Here is a 23,282-nt window from a genome sequence, read left to right as displayed (position 1 = left end):
GGCTAGTTTTTAAATGGCCAAACGGTCAATTTTTTTTTTTAAAAAAATTTATCCGTTGGGCCCGAATAGGACCGTTTAGGACCGCTTGAACCGGCCCACTTCTCAGCCGGTCCCGGTCCCAAACGGTCCCGGTCTCGCGGGCCTCGCCTATGAGACCGGTCCACTACCCGGCCCACCACCCCACGGTCCCGGTCCTATCCGGTTAGGACCGTTTAGGCCCACTGCCCATGTGGGCTTGCGGTCCTAGGCCGGTCCCGGTCCTAACCGACCCACATGCCACCCTTAGCCAAGCCACAAGATAAAGGAAGTATGCTAATAGATAGGGCTGTGCATATTTTGGTAAATACCGAATTATCGTACCAAAATCGAAAAATTTTGGTATTTGGTATTCGATATTTTGGTATTCGGTATGATATTTGGTTTAAGTTTTAAAAAATATTGGTATTAGCTATGTTATTTGGTATTTTAAAATAAAATACCGAAATATCGATACCGTACCGAAATATATATTATATTATATTACACAATACACATATTATTAATTATAACATAAATATAAAAATCTAAAATTTTACTTTCCTTTATTCTCTAAGTTCATCAATTAACTCTAAGCAAGTAACAAGACAATGAGACATTTCTAATGATCAAATTTATTCTTTATGTACAATTTTCTCTCTCTCGGTTGATATTTGCTAGTTTTGGACAAAACTTTTGTCAATTTTTTTTTTAGTTTTGTACTTTTGAGTACTTTAATTTAGAATATTACAATCTTTGACTCTATGCACTAGTTAGTATTCAAACCGAATAAACCGAAACCGAAAGGAGAAAAACCGAACTATACCGAATTTAATTAGGTACAATATTGGTATTACTTTTTAAGAAACCGAATACCGAAAATATCGAACCGAAATGTCTAAATATCGTACCGTACCGACCGACAAACACCCCTACTAATATAGATACAGGCGGGGACGGCAAGTTGGCAACCCTAGAAGTTTGTAGGTTAATACTGAGAGTTATTATGACTTTACTAGCTTCTTTTCTAATTTTTATTTATTAAAATAAATTCCTAATAGACCTTAGTTTATTTCCTTTAGTTAACTTAATTAGGCATAGTGTAAACACCCAGCGTGAGTAAGTATTTTTTTTTAATGGAGGATATAACTATCTAATAGGGTAAAATTTAGTATTTTTTTTTAATGGAGGATATAACTATCTAATAGGGTAAAATTTTATATGCATCCGGGGTTCATATTAACCCGTGAATATACCACGTGTCTTTTATAGACACATTTAACATTATGTATGTATTTTCACTTTAACCTTTACCTGCTAATAATAAATTGCTTGATTAGTTGAAATAATGAATACGAGTAACTATTTACATATCCAATAGTGAATAGTCACTAGTAATTTATTTTAAATATCACAATCGTTAGAAGAAACAAAGAGTAGGTAAATGCATTATTAGGTGCGAGATAACGTGGACAGGAGGATTTCCGAGTGTTGAGTCTCAAAAACCCTTTTAATATTCTCATTAGTCTCAAAGTCGCACTTCGCTTGGCGCCTTTCAAACAAGAAAAACCTTAAACAGAGCAAAAAGTGTAGAGTAGCTATTATCAGGAACAAACAGGGCAGTAGAAAATGACAAAATGCAGCCAACTAACCAACTTGCAAAAAGGACAGAACGGCATGTAGACTCTTCAAAGTCATTAATTACCCTTTTCATTCCTTAACCTACTCCATTAACGGCTGCTAATCAGTATATCTCAGGCCATTTCTCAGGCCATGTGACCGTAGAAAGTTCAACGAATTCGTTAATTAATTCATTCCCACACGGCGCCATCACGCGTTTTGGCTCTCCCCCTTCGTCTACTTTATAAATACACCTCTATAGATCCGAATTTCGAAAAATCCTTTACTGTTGACGTAAGTTTGTTTCTGATTCTGCCGAATATTTGCATACGCAGGACAATTCAAATACTTTTCTTTCACAGGTATATCTTCTTTTTCTTATTTCTTTGAATTCTCATTCGAATTACATTGCTTCGCCTTCTTCTTCTTCTATAGTTTAATTTAATCGAATTGAACGAGGTCAAGCTCTTTGCCTTGTTGATCGTCGTTTCCTAACTGAATTATGTATAGAAGTGTACGAATCGCAGTCAAAGTGAATGTCAACGTCGACGACTGGTTATGTTTTGAATTGTGAATGTATGAACAGATTTGACTAGTCGATATGAGGATTCATCAGTGTTTTCTGCACGATACATATTTGTCGAAAATCCTCTTACGGTCTTTGAACAGAGTAATTTTCATCATATATGTGTTTGTCTGTTTTTTTTTTTTTTTTTTTTTGTATTTTGCTTATTTTTTGAGTAATTTATTTGTTAATAATGCCGCTGCAGGTAGAGTTAATGGCGAATTCTGAGTCCGAGCTCAATGACAACATACATAGAGACTTTTATATTCCTACCTACATACTTGCACCGGATGCTCCGAATAAGAGTAGGCATATAGGTTTACCTGATAATGTACCTACATGCCCTGTGCTAGTGTTTATTAATTCTAAAAGCGGAGGTCAACTTGGAGGAGAACTTCTTCGTACATTTCGCCATCTTCTTAACAAATATCAGGTACTTAAGCTCTTTCCTTTGATTCAAATATGCAAAAGGAATAACTGCAATTTTTTTTTTTTGTCTGTTTATGTTTTAGACCAGATAGACATGTTTGGGACTGAGGTTTAGTTGATTTATTACTTGATTGAAGTCTGGACTTCTTGGTTAACATTTCAGGTTTTTGATTTGGGAGAAGAAGCTCCTGATAGTGTTTTACGTAGAGTGTACTTGAATATAGAAAAGCTGAAGAGTGGTGGTGATCAATTTGCTGCCAAAACTGAAGAGAGAATGAGAATAATTGTGAGTTGAATTCTTTCAGTTGGTTCATGATTCAACAGGATTTTCGCGTAACTTCACCAGACGGCTAGATGATTATTTTCCAGCACAAAGTACTGACATTGAATTTTATATTTAGGTTGCAGGTGGAGATGGCACAGCTGGCTGGCTTCTTGGAGTTGTATCTGATCTCAAACTATCTCAGCCTCCACCAATTGCTACAGTGCCTTTGGGAACTGGAAATAACCTTCCATTTGCTTTTGGCTGGGTATGGATCTGTGGAGGAAACTGTTGACTCACTAGATATTTGATGGATATATTTTCCTGTAAATTGTAGCAGTTAATATAGCGGTGCAAAAGCTCTCAATTTGCTTGCCTGGTGCCTCACTATGCAATTTGTTTCCTAGTATTGCTTATAATATGTTGAGATTATCTATAAACAACATGAAATCCTTGCATAAAAAAGATTTGCTCATAAACATGTTCATTTAGTTAGTAGCTAGAGCAAAAGTCTTTTATCTTCTATGAGATACATTAGCGTGCCTTCAGTATTGAGAAAGATACTTTATGTGATGTGCAGTTTTGGTGATTGACAGGGAAAGAAGAACCCAGGAACCGACCTTAACTCCGTCATCTCATTTTTGAAGCAAGTAATGAATGCAAAAGAAATGAAGATGGACAGGTAATCTTGTTAGTTCGTATGTGATATTGTGGTCTGTCTGTGATATTCTCAGTTGAATGTTGATCCCTTGATGATCAAGTATTAATTCTTTGTTCAAACTTCTTGGCAGTGTTACAAGCTGAATTGTATCGTCTATCTTAAATGTATATCTTGTTTTTCGCATTATAGAGTATGGGAGCTTGTAATAAATAGTTAACTCAAATGCAGACATTAGTGTCACTACATGCTGTTATCTTTTTCTTGAATCAAAAGTAAAGAAATAAAATATCAACAAATGCGAAAGTGGGCCGGATTAACCTTTTTTTTAAAATAGCATTTGGATCTTCCTTAGAAATCTTTCATTTCAAGCAAATTGGAAAATATTTTCGGGTCTCTAGCTAGTCAAGGAATATAATAGTTTAGTTGGTGAAGTTGTGAAAGCTCTAAGTTATACTTAAAGAGATTTTCAACAGCATAACATGCTCTTAACGTGCAATCTTCCATTTTTTATTGGATCAAAATTTTATCTGCAGTGAAGAAAAGAGTTCCAAAGCATGCAAATACATTTAATTTTTTGTGCTTAGCATCCAATATTGGTAAAGCGAACACATTTTCACAAATACTGTTTCTTGTGATAATTGACCTACTTACTTTAACATGAACATTAATATTTTGTGTAAATTAGTCCAAGGCCTTCTTGTTTATTGTACACAACCATAATAACCTCTTCCAAAACTATAGGAAGTTCAAGCTTTTGGAAATTTCTATTAAGGTTCTATCCAACCCTCTTAGTATGGCATACATATTCCGATTGCACACACTTCTTAGTATTATAATATAAATTCATAGTAAAATTGGCGCATCATGACTGCTTATTCTCAACCAACCGGTGTTAAGAAATTTGCTTTATGCAGTTGGCACATTCTTATGAGGATGAGAGCACCAAAAGGTGGTTCTTGTGATCCTATTGCACCGCTTGAATTGCCTCATTCTTTGCATGCATTTCACCGGGTTTCTCCATCTGATGAACTGAATGTGGTAAGACTTCCTTATCTATTAAAAGAAATTTGTCTTCTCTAAGACGAACACACACTTTCATGTAGACTAGCTCCATCTCTTATATCTGCATAAGTTCCTTGCCACTTGTATTCTTTTTTTGTGTTATATTCTTTGCTGATAGTATACTAAACCTGGTTCTGCTTGTGTAAAGTCCTGCTCCATGATAGATTTAGGTGTCACTTTTAAGTGTTTTGTTAATTGAAATTGGTCATTACATCTTATATAGGAGTTAAGTGATATGAAAAGGATTCTAAATTAGTATAACGTAATCATTTCAAATAATTTATTCATTATGTATATGATACTCTCGACTTTCAACAATAACATGATTTTAAAGAATATTCTACATCATGAGTTTACTTGCTTTGAAAAAAAAGAGTTCTAAAAAATCACCATAATTGTAAAAAGTTGCTAGAATAGTGTCTCAGAAATAGCGAAACAATCATTTTTGACATAATATTTGAATTTCAGCACTTTACATATATATAAAGGTATGCGCCTTCAAATTGGAAAAACGGATATGGTTGAATAGAGATATCATCATTGTTAATCATCTGGAGTACGTATTATCTGACATTTTTGGACGTTATTCATTGCATTAAGTTTTTCAAGCATAATCTTCCAAGAGAAGAAAATTTGAGAATTTACCATGCTGATCTGAATGCTATTTAAAAGACTAAAACATATGTAAAAGAATCAGTATCTTTTACAAGTATCTTCTCTGCATCATTAAATTTATTACTTTACCGTGGAGTTTCCTTGTGTATTTTCTTGTAGTTGGATAATCATATGAAGTCCAGGGTGGGGCATTTTCTGATAAGATTTTCCGTTTTGGCATTTCCATTTTCAAATGCATTCACATTGATTAAGAACAAAAAGTGAACATGTGTATATGTCTATCAGTATGCATGCATACATCTCTATCAACATGAATGCGTAATGTCTGGCTTTGGAATTACAAATTTCTTAGCTTGGTCTGTTTCAAAGTGTTACCCTGTCGGATGAAGAGGATAACTGCTTTCTCTTTTTGACCTAATAAATACAGGAAGGTTTCCATACATTCCGTGGAGGTTTCTGGAATTACTTCAGCATGGGTAAGTGCATATTCTTCTGATTTGGAATTAAATTCTATATAGCCATTTAACATCTTCACTTTTGTAAGCCCAATACAACAATATCGCATAGAATAAGGTAGGATGTGATAATTAATACCTTTATGAAATGATTGAGCAGCTGTATATCAAATAGAAAAATAATCTAAACACCCACGGCAATAAGTTGAGTAGTTCAAGATTTTTAATAAACCCTCTGAATGTTCTTTTATACCTGATGTTTATATCTCTAACCCCCGCCTACACGTGTTATTCGATTCTGGAGTTCACAAGTGGACTTAAAATTGGAATTACAAGTGTAAGAATGCGCTTATCAAACCTAATCTAGGGACTTATTGTAAGGGCCCCTTATTTATGGAATGGGTAATGTGGTGAAGGACAGCTTAGGTACTGCAGCTGGTTTGGAATTAGATTACCATAATATCAGACATCAAAGACAACACAGAATCAAGTCCAAGACTTGAGTGATAATGCTAGAGAATGAATGTATCCTTCTTGGCTAGGCAAACAACCTTTGCCAAGGTTCCGAAGGAAAGATAGATTTGAACTAACACAATCAATATAATCATCCCTCTTGTATGTATATAAGTTCTTCGATGAAAAGAGGGATTATGCTACGATACCCTAGGAGCGTGTCAGAAAGATGGGTACGCGAAGTGAGATGGTTAAATTCTCCACCACAAGCCCTCTGAAGTGAGGATGCACATTGCTTTAAATAGCATTTACTTGAAACTTTAGCGTGGAGTAGCTCAAGATCTTCAAAAGCTAGAATTACCTTATGTGAATGTACAGAATAAGGAGTTCTCAAGACAAATGTTTTCCTGTCATGTGTTGCATCAAATATATCAATTAACTAGACGTAACTATATTTTCTTATATGATCCACATAGGTAGAAAATGGTCTTTGGATTGTTCTCAACATTTAAATTTGCTACATGTAAATTCTCTCTCTCTCTCTCATGCATTGTTTGTTCAATCAAAGGTAATAATTCTTTCAATGCCAGACGATAACCTCTTATGTAATTTATCATAACGTTGGGGAAATTTCCAGTAATTTTAAAATTTCTAAAAACCTTCATTAAGTGTAAGATCAACAAAATTTAATGGGAGTGGATGTTGGGTCCACTATATTTACAAGATGAGTATCCTAATACTGAGATGTGATGAATGTAGATCATACAAAACTAGACAAAGTTAGACATGATCACATCAACCAGAGGATGGAAACAGCTTATATGGAAGATAAAATGGAAGAATGTTGGGTGGGAGAGTTTAACCATGTCTTACGTACATCGTAAATGCTTGAGTCCATAGATGCAATACTTTGGTATTTAAGGCGTTAAGGGGGGGGGGGGGGAGTGAAAAAATTGCTAAAGAGGATGAGGCAGACCTGAAATTACAGGAAGGAAAGTTATTTCTGAAGACCTACAATCTTTTGGAATCAAGCAGACTTAAATTAGTACATAACACAATGGAAGCAGAGCATTCATATAGGCTAATTTCAATAGTTGGGATTAAGGCTTAGTTGTTGTTACAATTACATTAGCTCCGAGTAGGTATGCACGTGGGATTTATAACCTCTAGTTTTAGAAAACTTCTAATTTGCCTTAACATACGAATTTAGAATGAAATGAGCTTGTAGAGCGGAACCAATAGAGGATTCATGTAGCCCACTCCACCTAGTTCAAAATTGAGGTATAGTTGATACTGATAGATATAGAAACCTTATACTGAGTTTGGTCTCTCATTTTTCCCCTTCTGTAAATCAATTATTAGTTTGACTGTTAGTTCTGAGTTAATTTACCAGGTAGGTGTTTTAAATACCCATATTTGCCTCATCTTAATTCTTATATCAAAGTTGAGCCGACAAATTTCATTCTAGAGAAAGTGCCACTCCTCCAGAATCTTTTCATAGTATAAATACTTTAAAAGAAAAACAGAAAGGAGGTCCTTCAAATTACAGCAAACTTGAAAGGTCGGTGAATTGACTCAATAGATGTTTACTAGAAACAATATTAATTTGACCTGTATTAGTAATTGATTTTCGTGAATGACAATAATAGAATGACTAGGAACATAAAATTCCCATAGACATAAAACAAAATGTCTATGGGTATGTGTCTTAAACCTACAAAGACTATGATCTGAAGTTATTTCTTTGCTTGTGCTATTATTCATCTAATACTACATCTAACAGTAATTCTCTGTTAACAGGGATGGATGCACAAGTATCTTATGCATTTCACTCAGAGCGAAAAATGAACCCAGAGAAATTCAAAAACCAACTTGTCAATCAGGTAGTAAAGTGAATGACAAAAATAAAGATGATACTGCTTCTCTTTGGTTTATTTCTCTGAATCTTTGCATACGAATTATCAATGAAGTAAATGTTTCCTAGTCTTATGCTTATGGACCTTTTTGTTTTGTTTCTATCTAGAAGAGAAACAAGTTTATTCTCAAATTAATGACTGCTCTGACAAAACAGATAGTTGAAGATTTAGGGTTGGGTTCTTGTCCGCAGGGGTCAAGATTTTCTGTCCATAATATCTTGTAAGGCTTAATAGGTTATGTTCTATAACACAGAAGGCTATAAGTGAAATAGCTTCTAGTGTTAACTTTGTACTGGTATTAGCTTATAGAAATTTGAGTCAATGGCACTCCAGCTTTACGATCTCCGCTGTTGAGGAAGATGAGAATATATGATAGATCAAAGAAAACTACCATATGCATGTATTGCATCTTTTCTTGAAAAACTTAGTGTATCCAATCTGCGGAAACCAAGTAATTGACGTGCTATCTTTGTAAAACTACGCAAAACGTGTTATTTCCTCCCTATTTTCTGAGATAAGCGTCTAATGCTTCTTATTGATTTTTAGTTAGTTTATGTATATCTCCCTCGAACTATTCTTGAAGCCTAAAGCACTTCTAAATTTGTCCACCAGACTAATGTTTCAAAAAATACACGAGTATGGGCTTGTCCTGAAGTCATTTTGAGTACCTATGCTTGGATGCTAATTGCTACAATGTGGGTGATTGGAAGAAAAGGTTAGGAAACTGATTAAGGTCCATCCTAGTTGGTTTTGTTTTTCCTTATCTTAAATACGTTGACAGAGGAAGTAGGTGGTAGTATGCTTACTAGGATATAGGAACATCTGTGAGAAGACTAAGATATATGGCGCTTTTGCCTACTGGTGGTATGTCGTTTCATTTCATCATTATACTTTGTCCTTCTTAAATTGATTATGCCTCTGGAAACTATTCTTCAGAATCTCATCTTCTTTTTTTTCCCAATACTTTCCCTGTGAATTAATGTCATAATTCCAGTCATCCACTTTATCTTAGGTGGTACATGCTTCTAGAGATCCATATTAGTAATAGGTTTCATTTCTTGGTAGTTGGTATCTCTATGGCTGTGGCTTCTAAGTGACTAGATTATCCTCGGCATCTCTAAAGAAATAATTGGCATATGATTACAGGGAGCATTTGCTTACTTTGAGAGTTTATCATAAGCAGGAAAAAACAGAAGGATAATCTAGTGAATTAGTAACCAAAACTATTATGGTTGGGAACTACATTTAGTAATTTCTTTAATATGGAACTCTCATGAATGATAGTTGTGTTGATGCCTCAAGTATATGGGGCAAATTTCGGCTCTTGGAGGTTGATCAGTTATAATTTTGTTCACCTTTTGTTTCGTAATTAAGGACATAGTCTACCATTCTACTTCTTTCGCTCGCTCTAATGATAATGATGTACAGTAAAGCAATTTGCAATGACTGGTACTGAAGATAAATGACGGATATCCCAGTGGTAAGGACCCTTGGAGAAAAGTGAGAAATGCCACTGTTAGGTTCCTGAGAAAACATAACAGTTTATGATTTCCATATCATACCATGTTAAATTTTTTGCTAGGAATTTAATGACTAAATAGAATTCATGGTTTCTCTATCCTAAGTCAAATGTAGTGATTTTGCCTCTTTTGTTCTTGAGGTAGTGTTACAGCATCTCTTAGAATTCTGTAGATGATCCAATTTACCTGAGATTATCTATTGTTTCAGAGTAGATACTAGATAGTATTTGAAGGGGTGCCTAATGCTAATTTTTCTTGCTCCATAGAGTGCATATTTAAAGCTAGGATGTACACAAGGATGGTTTTTTGCCCCTCTCGTTCATCGTTCTTCGAGGTGAGTCTGCAGTGTAGTTTTTGGTATATATAACTCCTTCCAAATCTTATTTTAAAAAAAACTGTATTCTTTTTTGTGGAAGCTTCACCTCCTTGAAGGCATGAGGCACGCAGCACCTAATTATTTTTTCAACAGATGAATGAAAATTGGAATAATCATCATAGTTTAGACTCCCGAGACTGACATATTCACTTCTATAATTTCGTCCAGATTGTCAAAAGCATGTCTTGTAAGTTGTAATCTTTATTTAAAATCAATTCAAATCCTTGCTCTTATGCGCTAACTTTAAATATCCATGTAAATTTGCTTGAATCTTTTTGTCGGAAACATGGAAAGTAGGAATTTGTAACTTGATGATTGCTCTTGGTAACTTAGTGAGATATCCCTCGTTTCTGATTAAAAATATCTTTTCTTTTTAGGCCAATCTTAAAATAGTGTAATTTCTTCCAAAAAAACATGTTTTTTTTAACAGAGTAGAGTAGTAGTTTATCAATATAATGATTAGCTAACTGTTAGCAATTCATATACTAAATTTACACAAGTTGATTGTTCCTATATACATGACAATGTCAGAAAACTTGAAGTCTTGCATTATTTCCCTTGCCCGGTAAACCATGACAATAACTTGGGGATAGAATGAGATAACTACTAAATTGTGCACCTGTCATTAGTTTCCTACCAGTATTTTTCCCGTTTATAATTTGTGTCATAAGACGGTTCAAGTTAATTACTTCTGGATTGAATATTTCACTATCATCTCTTATGATGGTACAACTATGACAATTTACTGATTTCCGTTAGCTGCTAATTTTGGTTTACTGTAGGAACATAGCTCAACTGACTAAGGTTAAGATAATGAGAAAGCAGGGTGAATGGCAAGACCTTCACATCCCTCACAGGTAGTATTAGTTACTTGTAGTATAGGAACCTTAAATGACGACTTGACAATTTACTTTTCTGCTTTATTCTTCAAAATAGAATATTTTGGCTGTTTTGCTGTAACCTATTTGTGGTTGCATTACTGCTTTTATCATGCTTAATGAAGTTGGTTCCCGACGAACAACCTACTGATGAGTTTACGAGTTGTAACTGTTCTTTCTTTGTTGTCCAGTGTCAGGTCAATCGTATGCCTCAACTTGCCTAGCTTTTCCGGTGGACTAAATCCTTGGGGAACACCGAATAGCAACAAACGCCGATATGTATGTTATTCCAAAAAAAATAATTCCACCAATCTGCCCCTTTTTCTGTTTCCTTGACTGTTTTTGTCTTTAGTTTATTTCTTCTCTTCGCATTCGGTATTCGTTTAGGGGTTGAGGGGGGCGGGAGACGGGTGGGGGTTATCTACCGGCATCCGGTGTTTACACCAAATCAATGTACTTTCTCATGGTTAAGTAATGATTGAGGTGAAAATCCATATTAACTAATCATAGTTAGGTGATAAAAGATTATGCGGAAGACACATCATGTTATTACTGGTTTGACATAAACACCGGACGTGGATAAATTTTTACCATTATTTATTTCTTGAAGTTTTTTAATACTTTTTTAGTTATATTGACGTGCATATATTTCTTCATTGGACAGAGGGACTTGACTCCTCCATTTGTAGACGATGGCCTTCTTGAGGTTGTTGGATTCAGAGATGCTTGGCACGGATTAGTCCTTCTTGCTCCAAAAGGACATGGGACTCGTCTTGCCCAGGTTAGGAATAAATTATGGTTATTACAAATATTTGCGTGAATATTGTATGCCGACCGATGAGAAGTTGTGATACTACTAGTGATCAAATGTTTTTGGTTCAAGATTGTTAAATGAAAATATTTATATAGCAAGACAGGACTTAAAAAAATTGAGCTGATAGAGTAATCCAACAACTTATTATTCATCCTAAAAACTGAGCTGCTCCTATTTGTAGGCACATAGAATCCGATTTGAGTTTCACAAGGGTGCAGCTGACCATACATTTATGAGGATAGATGGGGAACCCTGGAAGCAACCCCTACCTGAAGATGATGACACCGTTGTGGTAGAAATTTCTCATCTTGGCCAGGTTAAGATGCTTGCTACTCATGACTGCAGAGCCAAAAGTATACACGATCCCTCAAGTCATTTCAATCATGAAGCTGACGATGATGATAGTGATGACGAAAACTCGGTCGATGAAGGAAGGAGGAAATTTGGGGCAGCAGACACTTTCAAAATTCCAGATGAGGTCGATGTTTCTCGTCTCAGTTAATTTCATAATTCCTCTTTGTTTTCAGCTAGCTCTATATTCCATTTGCTGTATAGGAGACGAGGATGTATTCCTTTTGCTGTATAGGAGATGCGCCATGTCGGATTTTAAACGACATTCATATTTTAGAGGTTTTGATAGAAAATTTCCTGACCAATTTGTGGTGTAAAGGAGCAACTTTAACGACTTTAGTGTATGATTAAGGAGTCGCTCGAAATGATCCATCTAGCCTTATATGCCAATTTCTTTAAGCCGAGCATTATGACTTTTAAACTTGCATTCTCTACCAAAAGTGACAGATCGGGAATGTCATTCAAAGATGCAAGTTTGAATGGAGCATGTGTCTCGGGCATACTTGCTTCTACTCAATCTAAAGTCGGAGTATGACGACCACATATTATAGTGGCATTTCAGTCTTGGTATATAGTAATATGGTTTAAACTTAAAGCACTGTACTAATCCCAACCTTGTAAATGTAAGTGACCACAGATTTTAGTGGCATTTCAGCCATGGGAAATTTCTGTATCACTGTAAATGGGACGGTCTCAAAAATGTGAGTATTATTTTGAAGTAGACGTTGTAACATTTCAAGATTTAAGACAACTGTGGATACCTTAAGCAACTAACAAATTTAACTCCCAATCTAAGATTTTGCCTAACTTAATTAAGAACGTGTCTTTAGAAAAACACAAATGGAACTATAAAATCTGCAATCAAATAACTGACGATGTTCTCTAAAGTATACGTAAAGGCCCTAATCTCCGAGGATAAGGTGGCAGATATAATTACTATTTTACCTTCACAAATTTTCTGCAAGTATGAATACGCACCCACTTGAAGAGCTATCTCTACATTGTGAATTGTTACAGCAGAGTTCATCTGATTTTATCAGTACTCTGATAATCAACGAACATTAGTTTGCCAACTAAAACGTATAGATAGCTGAAACAAAAGCAGAACCAAAGAAAATGAGAAGCATGACTGCTGAGCAAATCTTGATTTTTTTCACTACTCGAGGTCTTATCTACAAATATAATAGAGATACTTGCAACAATAAAGCTACTCTGTTTAACCAGAAAATAATGAACATTGGGATATACCTCAATTGCTGTAATAACAAAACATTGAAGGTAACTTCGATTTTCTAATATAACTTGCCTGAGCTTTGGAGACTGAACTCTATCATACATGGACTGTTTCATTAGTGAAACAAGTCAATGAGGTCCAAGCAGGAGGACAAAATGATCTTTGCCTTACCTCCCAGCATATTGGTAATCTCCCAAGCATTTTGTGACAGCCTCATTGGCCTTCTGAGATTCCCTTTCTCCTCTTTTCTTCTTCTCCCTAAACAACATTGTAAATTTGAGATTAAATGATAAGAGTATTTTCACCAGTCAATGTCTTGATTGAACATATTTGCACTATTCCAAAATGCATGTGAAGAATGTAAACGATGAAGAGAAAGAAGAGGTTTTTCTTCCTGGGGTGGTTTTTTTTCTTTTGGGGGGGGGGGGGGGGAATAAATAGCGCAAAAATAAGAGAATAATAATGGATTTCAAGCAGATTATAATAAAACTTCGTTAGAGCTCATCCAAGAAGCATGCAAGAGAAGAAAGCAGCTTAATATTTTTCAGAAAACAGCTAGAGAAAGGATACGAATGAGTGTCAAACCAAGAAAGAAACTCTAACCTTTCCACGTATTCCTTCAACAGCTCTTTAGCCTGAACCAGCTTGGAGAGCAAATTGCGATAAACATCAAGGTCCCTATCCACACTTTTCTTGTCTGTATTCAGTGAAGCACAAAGCTGCCATGCCAATTTCACAAGTCAACAATATGTTCACCTCCAAGTCCGTTGCAGTTTCATGAACATAAACATCTAAAAGGGGATTCGACTCTATGTGCACATTCAATGAACCTGCTACGCTAGTTACTCCTATCATAAGCAAGTCTATTATTATTCCATCATTCCAAACAAGTGACTTTTTCTTTTCTTTTTCTTCTTTTGACTCAAGATTTTCTTAAGTTTCAATTGTTTTCTTCTTTTTTGCTTACTAGCACGAATCTCTTGAAAAATACCCTAAAGAGCTTAATACGAAGAGTATAACAAGGAAATCAAACTAAAGGAGAGCTTTCATATTAGCATTCGTGTCGTACAGCATATTCATGAAGGAAAGAAAAGCAGTTGTGGTATAATCAACAAAGATCAGGGAAATCTCATTTTTGTTACATATTGAGGGTTAACTGAAACCTTTTACTTTCTCCCGCAGGTTAAAAAAAATTATCAGTCTCATGGGAGGAAGCCTAGACTATGGGGGCTATTAAGGAAATTGCTTGCTTTCGTTCAGAGAGACCTTGAATTTCATCTTTAATGGAGGATAATGTGGAAGATGAGAAAAAAGATTTGAGCTTTTCTTTGTTTTCTTTTTCTTTTTCCTCTTTAGTGATGGATGTAACTGTTCGTGAAGATCATTATCTAACAATCAAGAAATGCTAAATCAGAGGCCTGGACATGTCTAATTTGAGGCAAGGTAGAAGGTGTAGCCAGGACGAGAAATGAGTGAGGAAATGATCCTTCTTTTTCCCAAGACTTCTCTCCAATTCTCTGACTGGTTTCTATTCATTTCCTTTGCTCTGTTTGATATAAGGCAGAATGATAATGTAGGTTTTCTAAATCTGGCTCTAATAAAGTATAGAGTCTAGCACCCAAACATGAATGAGAAGACAAGGACGGAAATTGTATCTAATAAAGTATAGAGTCTCGCTTTCTGTTGGTAATAGGTTTTTATGACTAATCGTTGTTTTCTTTCATTGTTGATCACCTTACTATCTTGTTGTCTTTATTCTGATTTTATATGGCTTTTGGTGCTGTCCCTTCTTGTCTATATTTTCATTAATGTGGTGCTTATGCTTTCCTGAGCCGAGTGTCTATTGGAAACAGTCTCTCTATCCTCACAAGGTAGGGGTAAGGTCTGCGTACACACTACCCTCCCCAGATCCCGCAGAGTGGGATAATACTGGGTATGTTGTTGTTGTTGTTGTTGTACAGGTTCACAGAAGCCTGAGTGCTTCTGGTGTTTCTAGATGATTTAAGTAATTAAAGTAAACAGATATGAGCAGGAAGAAGTTCTTGTAAAATACAAAATCTAATATGAAGAAAGTTATGATATCTACCTTTTCTAAGATGGTCGGATCAGTTACATTTGCCAACTCAAGTAGGCGAAAGAGGCCAACCGCAAATAGTCGACTGTAGCAGAAACTATTCTTGGTTCCAGCTCGCTGTGCAATATCTTTCAGAATGTTTTCAACTTCTCCATCTCTGGATGAGAAGTCAACTAGCGTATTGGCATTTTGAGTACGAGCCCATTCTTCAAATTTTTGTGCATCAGCTCTGTAAACTGACAGGGAAAGTTATAAATCTTTATAAAGGAAAGAATTAAGCTTGCCAAATCTACTCAATGTTAGACAGAAGATTATAACAACTACAACAATAATAACAACAAATTACGCCTCAATGCCGAACTATTGTCATCGGCTTTTATGAATAATCAATATCCATTCTGCTAATTGGGCAGATTTCATAAACTACTCAAGACTATTACAAATGTAATTAAGAAAAATAAGAACATCCGCAAGAAGTTATTACCTTCTTACATAGATGATCATAATAATTAAAAGGTAATGCACAGAAAAAATCTAAAAGACAAATGAAAATCTTCCCATATTATTAAGTTTCAAGTTAATGAGCAATGGTTTCCACATTTTCTTGGTTGGTTAGTTTTAGCATAATTTAGCCACCTCAAATGACCATCAGCCTTTCACCAAAGAACCTTAAAGCTCGAGCATTTATTATAAAAAATTAGTATATTGTCTCCATTAGAATGGAAGTTTAATGCCTTAACATCAGATCATTAAAGATTGTGGTCCTTGGACTTTTTCTGCTCCGAGCATTATTATTACTGTTGTTGCCTGTTCAAGGCATTAGAGACATAATGTGCTTCAATTCAAAAGGCATATGGTTTAATTCATAACATTCAACCTCTTAGAATAAAACATCTTCACCATTCCAAAGGCAAAGATGTGCATTCAGATTAGATAATGCTTCTTTAATGAAATAAGGACGCTTGTTTCTAGGTCATGGCCCTAACCTGTCGTGGAGCACATGGAGCAAACTGTAGAACAATATTGAATTCTCTTAACAAAGATAAAGGTAAGAACTGAAACTTTTGGCCACCACGAGGAAGATGAGGGGTTCTCCCTGGAATTCTATTTTCTAGTACATAAAGACATACTTATGCTTCAAATCTTTTCTAAAATCTAATATTTTCTTCTTGCAATCTGGGGGAATCATGATCGAGAATCATGAATATTAGGTTGAGATGTATTTGCACTACATTTGGATTTTCCTAAGCATGTATAAAGTTTAATTTTGAAATGTGTTGTAACTTGAGTTTCTCTAAAGAAGCATGAGTTACCTTAGCCAGGTCGAGATGGTTCACTTGGTAGGAAGAGCCTACTGGATGCCAGTCATGGCCCTAAATTGGATCATGACACTCTACAAGTGAAGACATGTATAATTTGAATTGATCAATCTCATGCAAAATTCCAATGTAATGTCTGGATAAAAATCTATGATAGAAATATCCACTTCAGAATACGGCTGCTTTATTCTATTCGTTAATGGATTCCTCTTCGTAAGCAAAGGAAGATGTTGGCAGATTGAGTATAACAGTAACTATATCTTAGTAAGTGAGAGTTGATCAAGGGTTCTGCAGCTAATTCTCTGTTCTGAATAGTGCTTTCACTCATTGGGAAACCAAACACCTGCATTTCTCCAGTTCCATAATACAGCTAAGCCTATTCATCTTGGATTTTGGTTCCACCCTCCAAGAAACTCTTAATGGTAATTAAATATATACTTTATCAACGATTACCTTACTGAAAGGAAGATATATCGTCAATGCTATCACATATAAATGATTATTTGTGTGCCTTTACACAGAAAAGTGAGTAAAAGCAACTGAAATTGGCAAGAGATGGATTAAACATGCCTGTATTGCACAGGATCCTCATTGAGCGCCTCTATATATGCTTTGAAGATGGCATCACGATCCTCTTCACTTGGGTAGCCTTCCATAAGTTGATCATAGACAGTGACGAAACCAAGCGCAAACACGGGATCATATCGGTAGGATTTCTTGTACTTTATCAAATGTTGTAGCACAATTAGCTCTTGTAACACTGTGTTGTAGACAGTCGGAATTGGACGCTTATAAGCCTTCAAGAAATTCATTTTAGTCTCGGCCACAGTGGGCAAATCTGGAAACAATACAATATAATGCGCTGCATTATTGCCTCATAAAATAAACATTTGCAGCGCACTAAAATAAAACAGAATAAGTAAACAGAAAGAAAATAGACAAGATGCAGAAAATAAAAATAGTTGCAACAATGCAGAGAGATAAATTAAACCAGAGAGGGCTTCATTTCCTCTGTTACTTCAATACAACAACAACAACTAGGCCTCGGTCCCAAACAAGTTGGGGTCCACTATATCAATGCTCACTGATCACTATTTCTGTTAGTTCAATTCCATGTTTTTTCCTTTGATAAGTTAATTCAATCTTCATTAAGAAGAAATAGCTCGCACTGATTCATTTTATATGATGCTATTAGAATGAACAGGAATCCTATATGTTCACTTGACTTATATATTATAGTTGACAGGTTTTTTCAGAAAAGCTAAGGTCATTTTGTGGTCACTGCATTGGCAAGCTGGTACTTCATTACGAAAGGTGTATATATACAAAAAACATCTGCTTAACTATTTAGGAAGCTAACAAAATGTAATTATAGTATTGATAATTGAAAAAAAATATTAAATTAATGGTTAAAAAGTAACTTTGATCTAGAAAAGGTCACACCAAAAGTTTCTGTTAGGAATTAGTTTAATGAAATTGAATTCGTGAAAATCTAAAAGTTGTATAGAAATGGTATAGTGTAAAACATTTTGGAATATATGGTAAATAATATCAGTGTTTTAAAAGGCGTGGGCGTAAGACGAGGCGTTTTACATATGGCTCAGCGAGGCGTAAGCCTCAAGGCACGGGGCGTAAGCCCCATAGGTATTTAATTTTTAATATTTTATAAAATAATATAATTACAGTAAATATTTATAAACAAGTAAAATTGCATAAAAATAAAGAAAACTATAAATATGTGAAAATATATATATAAATGTGCTTCATCCCCACAAAAAACTAGTATATATATATATATATATATATATAGTGTGTGTGTGTGTGTGTGCGCGCGCGCGCGCGCGCGCTTCATCCCCACAAAAACTAGTGAAAACAATCTATTATACGCTACTTAGAAGCTCAAGTAACTTGAATCGAAAAGAATAAAGTTTTCTACATTGAGGAACAAAAAGGATGACTAAACTTCAATTTAAACTTTGAACTTGGTGATATGAAGGAGAATGGAGTTATCTTTGTATTTGTAAAAAAAATTTGAATATTCATTGCTTTTGAGAGATATTAGTAGATTAGCGGGCAAGATAAAGAATTGGGAAAGACCATGAATTGGGGCTTTGATCAATAAAAAAGGTCTTGACTTTTAAATTTAATACATTTTAGTTCCTTTTTAAAACTTTTGAGTAATTACTAAGCGGAATTTTAAAAATTTGGGTATTATATGAATGACTTATTCAACAAATTTTGTTTCAATTTGAAAAAATCTGTAAGGCTTACGCCTCACTAAAAAACTCGCCCCGAACGCCCGGGCGTACGCCCCGAATTACTGGGCGTACGCCTCTTGAGACTTTCGCCCCACACCATAGCCTCGGGGCGTTTTTGGTGCGCCTCGCCCCGAAAACGCCTTTTAAAACACTGATATAAAGTACTCGTACAATATAGTGAATATCTAAATATTCTCAACACTTAAAATGACATAAGTATTTCGCTATATCTAAATACAAACTCAACTGCTGTGCAGTTCATTTTAAGCACTGAAAAACATAGACACTAGAAATAAATTAGTCGATCAATTGTAATATACACCTGCACGAAATTATGCAATTAGCTATGCACACTTGCTGAGTAACTAAACTAAAACAGGAAAAAAGTAGATGATAAAAAGCTACTGTATAATTTATTAATTTATTTTCGATTTCCAATCCAATTCGAAGCAATGTATCTTGACATAAAAGAGAACTTGCCTGTGGACATGCAATGAACGACAAAGCGAGAGGTGGAAGAATTCGAACTGAAACTGGAATTTGAAGATCGAACATTGAAACAATCAAAGGAGACGTTGGAACGGAACCTAAATGTATCAACATAACGAGACGGAGAAACGGATGATTTCCTTTCGGCGGATTGAGAAATCGCCGAGAACGATACCGAAGTAACTGCCGCCATTAGTGAAGAAGAAGAAGAAGAAAAGAAGAGGAGAATCCAAACAGTGAGTTGCTTTAGAGAATGGAGTTGTTTTCCATTTGTATTTTTCTGTGGAGAATGGAGAAAAATGGAGGGTGAGGCCTGGATTTGAGGGCTTATCCAATGTTTTAAGGATATTTCTTTTTCATTTTTAATATTTACGAAGTAGACGAATAAGATCGCAACACGTAGACCCATATTGACGCTGACCTCTCATTTCAGATTTTTTCCTTTTTTCCTTACTATTGCTTTTCTTCAGTAACTGATCGGATCCATTTGCTGTACTATTCTTTGTGGTTGAGAACCATTTTAAGCTATGACAGTTGAGCACTGTAATTAAACACGTTTTCAGTAGTTAAATTATGGTTAATTGGTTTTGTGGCTTTTTATAAATTTATTTTTAATTTTATGATCCTAGTTTTTTTTTATAATTTATTTTTACACATCAGAGAAATTGTCTTTTACATATAATAGATCTAAAAATGTCATTTTCTTAAATTATAAATGAGCATGATGTACAAAATATATGTTAAATTACTCTCCAAAACCATTTTTGGTTGGGATAACTTTTTCTCTAACACGTCTTGAAGTACATAGAAATGAGACCACGTAGGATTAATTCATTTTAAGGACACTGTTTAAAAAATATTTAATTTTCATAAGGCCAAATACACAAGCGGCCCTTTAAAGTTGGCTTCAACTTTCACTTAGATACTTTAAATAAAACTCGTTCCTATTAAGCACTACAACATAGTTCAAAGTGTACCTATTAGACACCTTACTCACAATCAGTTAAAAAAATTATGTGCGTGTAACCCATCTGCGGATGAGGTGGAAAGGGACAAATAATATGTAGACACGTGGTATTTGAACATGCTCTAGAAAAAAAAAAATATTTTCACTAAATTCTCAACCCCCTCCCCCACCCCACCCCCCCAAAAAAAATCCTTTGTCTTCTCCGTACCCTCGCACATGTTCCATCTTTTTTCATTTACCCCTCCTTCACCATCTTTTCCCCAAATATCTATTAGTAGCATTAAATTGTAACTCATACAGCGGATACCTCAAACTCTCTTCTCAATTTTCTTCAGGTTCTCATTTATTTCTTTTCTTTTCCTTTTTGGGTTTTTAATTTAATACAATTTAAGCTTTCTTAATGAAGATAAATTCAAGATCTTATTATTTTTCCTTGAAATTTAAGAGAAATTCAAGTTTCAATGGATGGTATTGAGAGGGGAAGCATTTGAATTTTTTGACAGACATCGATGTTGGTATGTTTATGGCTTGTCTATAATTCGAACGACACCTTTGACTCCTATGTTTAGATCTAATGAAATAATCTGAAGGGGGGCGTGATTCTGTGTTGATTGTAATTTTCTCAGTGTATATGAAAACTTTGAGTGACAGTGAGGTGTGAAAGTGGTCAAGTTTGGTGAAGCTGTTGGTGCAGCTGTATATGTGTGTTTTGTTGTTGAAGTCGAGTTGTGGTTTCTTGATGAACAGAGGGAGATGATGAATATGAGTCAGTTAGTGGTGGTTCATGGTGGATATATGGTGGAATATGAAGGAAAGGAATTTATGTAGCGTTGGTTCAGGTAAAAAAAATAGTAAGGATACTCATATGATTTACAAAACAGAGAAAAGATATGACACTAGTATCAATTCACGCGCCTTAGGGAAGTGAGAAACACTTGTTTTGCATGTCAACATTTTGTGTCTAATAAGTACATTTATGTTAGAGTGCTTAATAGGTACAAATTTTAATTAAAGTATCTAAATGAAAGTTGGAGCCAACTTTAAGGGGCCGCTTATGTATTTGGCCTTTTCATAAATTATACTTATAACGTTTAACTGAATACAAATTGCTAGAGCCTAAATTTGAACTTCAAAAAGCAAACTCCAAACATTCCAGTCTAAGTTTAGAACTATCAGACTCGAGACTTGAAATTCGATTTTTGAAGTGCAAACTTTAAATTCTCGATCCAAAATTCGGAGCCGAGAAAGAGCAAAAAGGAGGGTTCAAAAGTATCTCACGACTTTCACAAAACAAATAAGTATACATAAAAATAGTGAAACCTGATATAAACTAAAAGTCCACTAAACTCTATAGAGAACCTGGTTCCCTATCAGTTCCCACTGAACACATACATACACCGGTAAGTAAATAACACAATAATATTTTACGTGAAAAACTTTCAGCCCACGGGATTAAAAACCACGACCTACACTCGTAGGATTTCAACTTCACTAACCAAGCAACTTTAGATTACAACTTATTGTAACTTAGGAATTAAACTCTTAATCCCTCACTTACTTGCAATAACTATATTGCAAGCCTCTTTGTAATACACTCTATTACAAAGCAACAAATCTTGACTAGATCTAGTCAAGAAACTAAACCAAACAGTGGTTTAAATCTGTCCTACAAAGATACTTCTTGAAAGTAGTGTAGGATTACAAATGAAGAACAAAATAAAGACTCAATAAAACTAAGAACTTAAGATATCTTCAATCTTTGGATCTAATCCTTGAGGTTGTAACAACTTTGTTCTTGAGAGAGATGGTGGCTAACACTTGAGAGAGAAAATCAATTTTAGGTTTTGAAAGTGTTAGTAATCCCTTGCCTCATGTTGGTAATATATAAGTGAGGTCATTGGGATGATGTAAGCAAGTATCAGATACATAACATGCTTTAAACAGTGACTGTTGCACTGTTGCGTGTGCAGTACAACAGTGCAGCAGCTTTAACAGCTGTAAAGAGTTGACTTGTATTGTGACTGGAGGAACTGATCTCTATCTGTTCTATATTCTCTGATGTTCCCTTAACTTATTTCATTGAGAGTTGAACTAGACATCTGACTAGTTACTCTGAACGCAAAGGAACTAATTATTTCAGGTTCCTTATCTGGTTCTCTCATGAAGTTTATCAAATCATCAAAATAAAGGACACATAACTTATCAATTTCTCCTTTTTTGATGATGACAAACTTAGAGTTGATATTCCCCCTGAGAACCAGATTTGCACATTGTTCCCTCTATGAATCAGCCATATCCCCTATGAGAACATGTTTCCTCCCTTTCAATTTTCAAGTAACATATTTGTTGTTAGTCGATACAGTGCAATAATTTTTACAACTGTAGAATTGACTGTACGACGACCAAGGGAACTGATCACATCTGGTCCCTATCTGGTTTCTCAAGAGCATTTGGCAAATCATCAAAACACAAAATAGTATAACTAATTAATTTTCCCTTTTGATGATGACAAACCTAGAATTGATATTCTCTCTGAGAACCAGATCTCCCATATTATTCCCCCTGCAGAATAGCCATATCCCCCGTGAGAACCTATTTCTTCCCTTCAATTTTCCCCCCTCTTGGCATCATAAAAAGAATTATACAAGTAAACGCAAAAAGAAGTCCAGACTAGTTAACTCATTCCACTCGTGTGCACACAACATAGCTAAAAACAGAACACAAGAGTTTAACATACATTTAAAAGGACAAACATGCTAATTAATTTAAGGAAAAAGTACCATTGTAGAAGTACCATCGTTACAAAACATACACAAATTAAACAGTACTAGAGTACCATAGTCGAAAGGGAAGGACAACAAAAAAATACAGTAAAATTAAACAGGAGCTGGTAAAGGGGTAAGATAGGGGATACTAGATGGAGAAGGGAAGGACTAAGAAGCAAGGGCT

At 35.1% G+C, this 23,282-nt stretch overlaps 2 protein-coding genes across 2 annotated transcripts; one reads left to right on the top strand and one right to left on the bottom strand.

Annotated features, from left to right (window-relative positions):
- Positions 1-1,648: 1,648 nt before the first annotated feature.
- On the top strand, positions 1,649-12,362 carry LOC107808611 (diacylglycerol kinase 5). Its single transcript, XM_016633133.2, has 14 exons — positions 1,649-1,762; positions 1,971-1,997; positions 2,406-2,633; positions 2,793-2,915; positions 3,031-3,159; positions 3,488-3,573; positions 4,467-4,590; positions 5,657-5,705; positions 7,938-8,020; positions 9,840-9,907; positions 10,732-10,806; positions 11,019-11,106; positions 11,492-11,608; positions 11,823-12,362. Exons 3-14 carry the CDS (start codon positions 2,415-2,417, stop codon positions 12,141-12,143), a joined length of 1,482 nt encoding a protein of 493 aa, XP_016488619.1. The 5' UTR covers positions 1,649-1,762; positions 1,971-1,997; positions 2,406-2,414; the 3' UTR covers positions 12,144-12,362.
- Positions 12,363-13,122: 760 nt separating this feature from the next.
- On the bottom strand, positions 13,123-19,697 carry LOC107808613 (protein THYLAKOID FORMATION1, chloroplastic-like). Its single transcript, XM_016633134.2, has 5 exons — positions 19,358-19,697; positions 17,190-17,457; positions 15,313-15,529; positions 13,830-13,945; positions 13,123-13,484 (listed from the first exon to the last, which is right to left on the bottom strand). The coding sequence occupies exons 1-5, from the start codon at positions 19,557-19,559 to the stop codon at positions 13,394-13,396; spliced, it is 894 nt and encodes a 297-aa protein (XP_016488620.1). The 5' UTR covers positions 19,560-19,697; the 3' UTR covers positions 13,123-13,393.
- Between the last annotated feature and the right edge of the window lie 3,585 nt (positions 19,698-23,282).

This window comes from Nicotiana tabacum, chromosome 2 (genome assembly GCF_000715075.1).
Source record: "Nicotiana tabacum cultivar K326 chromosome 2, ASM71507v2, whole genome shotgun sequence".
NCBI lineage: Eukaryota > Viridiplantae > Streptophyta > Magnoliopsida > Solanales > Solanaceae > Nicotiana > Nicotiana tabacum.
Note: the sequence above shows the minus strand (reverse complement) of the source record. Positions and strands in the feature narration are given on the sequence as shown.

What these genes read in the sequence shown, in the direction of transcription:
- LOC107808613 (XM_016633134.2), bottom strand. Translation starts at nt 19,559, where the DNA reads ATGGCGGCAGTTACTTCGGTATCGTTCTCGGCGATTTCTCAATCCGCC. An exon ending in CGTTCATTGCATGTCCACAG is followed by an intron (nt 17,458 to 19,357) that starts GCAAGTTCTCTT and finishes TATTGTTTCCAG; the next exon opens with ATTTGCCCACTGTGGCCGAG. An exon ending in ATCCGACCATCTTAGAAAAG is followed by an intron (nt 13,946 to 15,312) that starts GTAGATATCATA and finishes TTGGCATGGCAG; the next exon opens with CTTTGTGCTTCACTGAATAC.
- LOC107808611 (XM_016633133.2), top strand. Translation starts at nt 2,415, where the DNA reads ATGGCGAATTCTGAGTCCGAGCTCAATGACAACATACATAGAGACTTT. An exon ending in TTCCATTTGCTTTTGGCTGG is followed by an intron (nt 3,160 to 3,487) that starts GTATGGATCTGT and finishes GGTGATTGACAG; the next exon opens with GGAAAGAAGAACCCAGGAAC. An exon ending in CATCTGATGAACTGAATGTG is followed by an intron (nt 4,591 to 5,656) that starts GTAAGACTTCCT and finishes TAATAAATACAG; the next exon opens with GAAGGTTTCCATACATTCCG.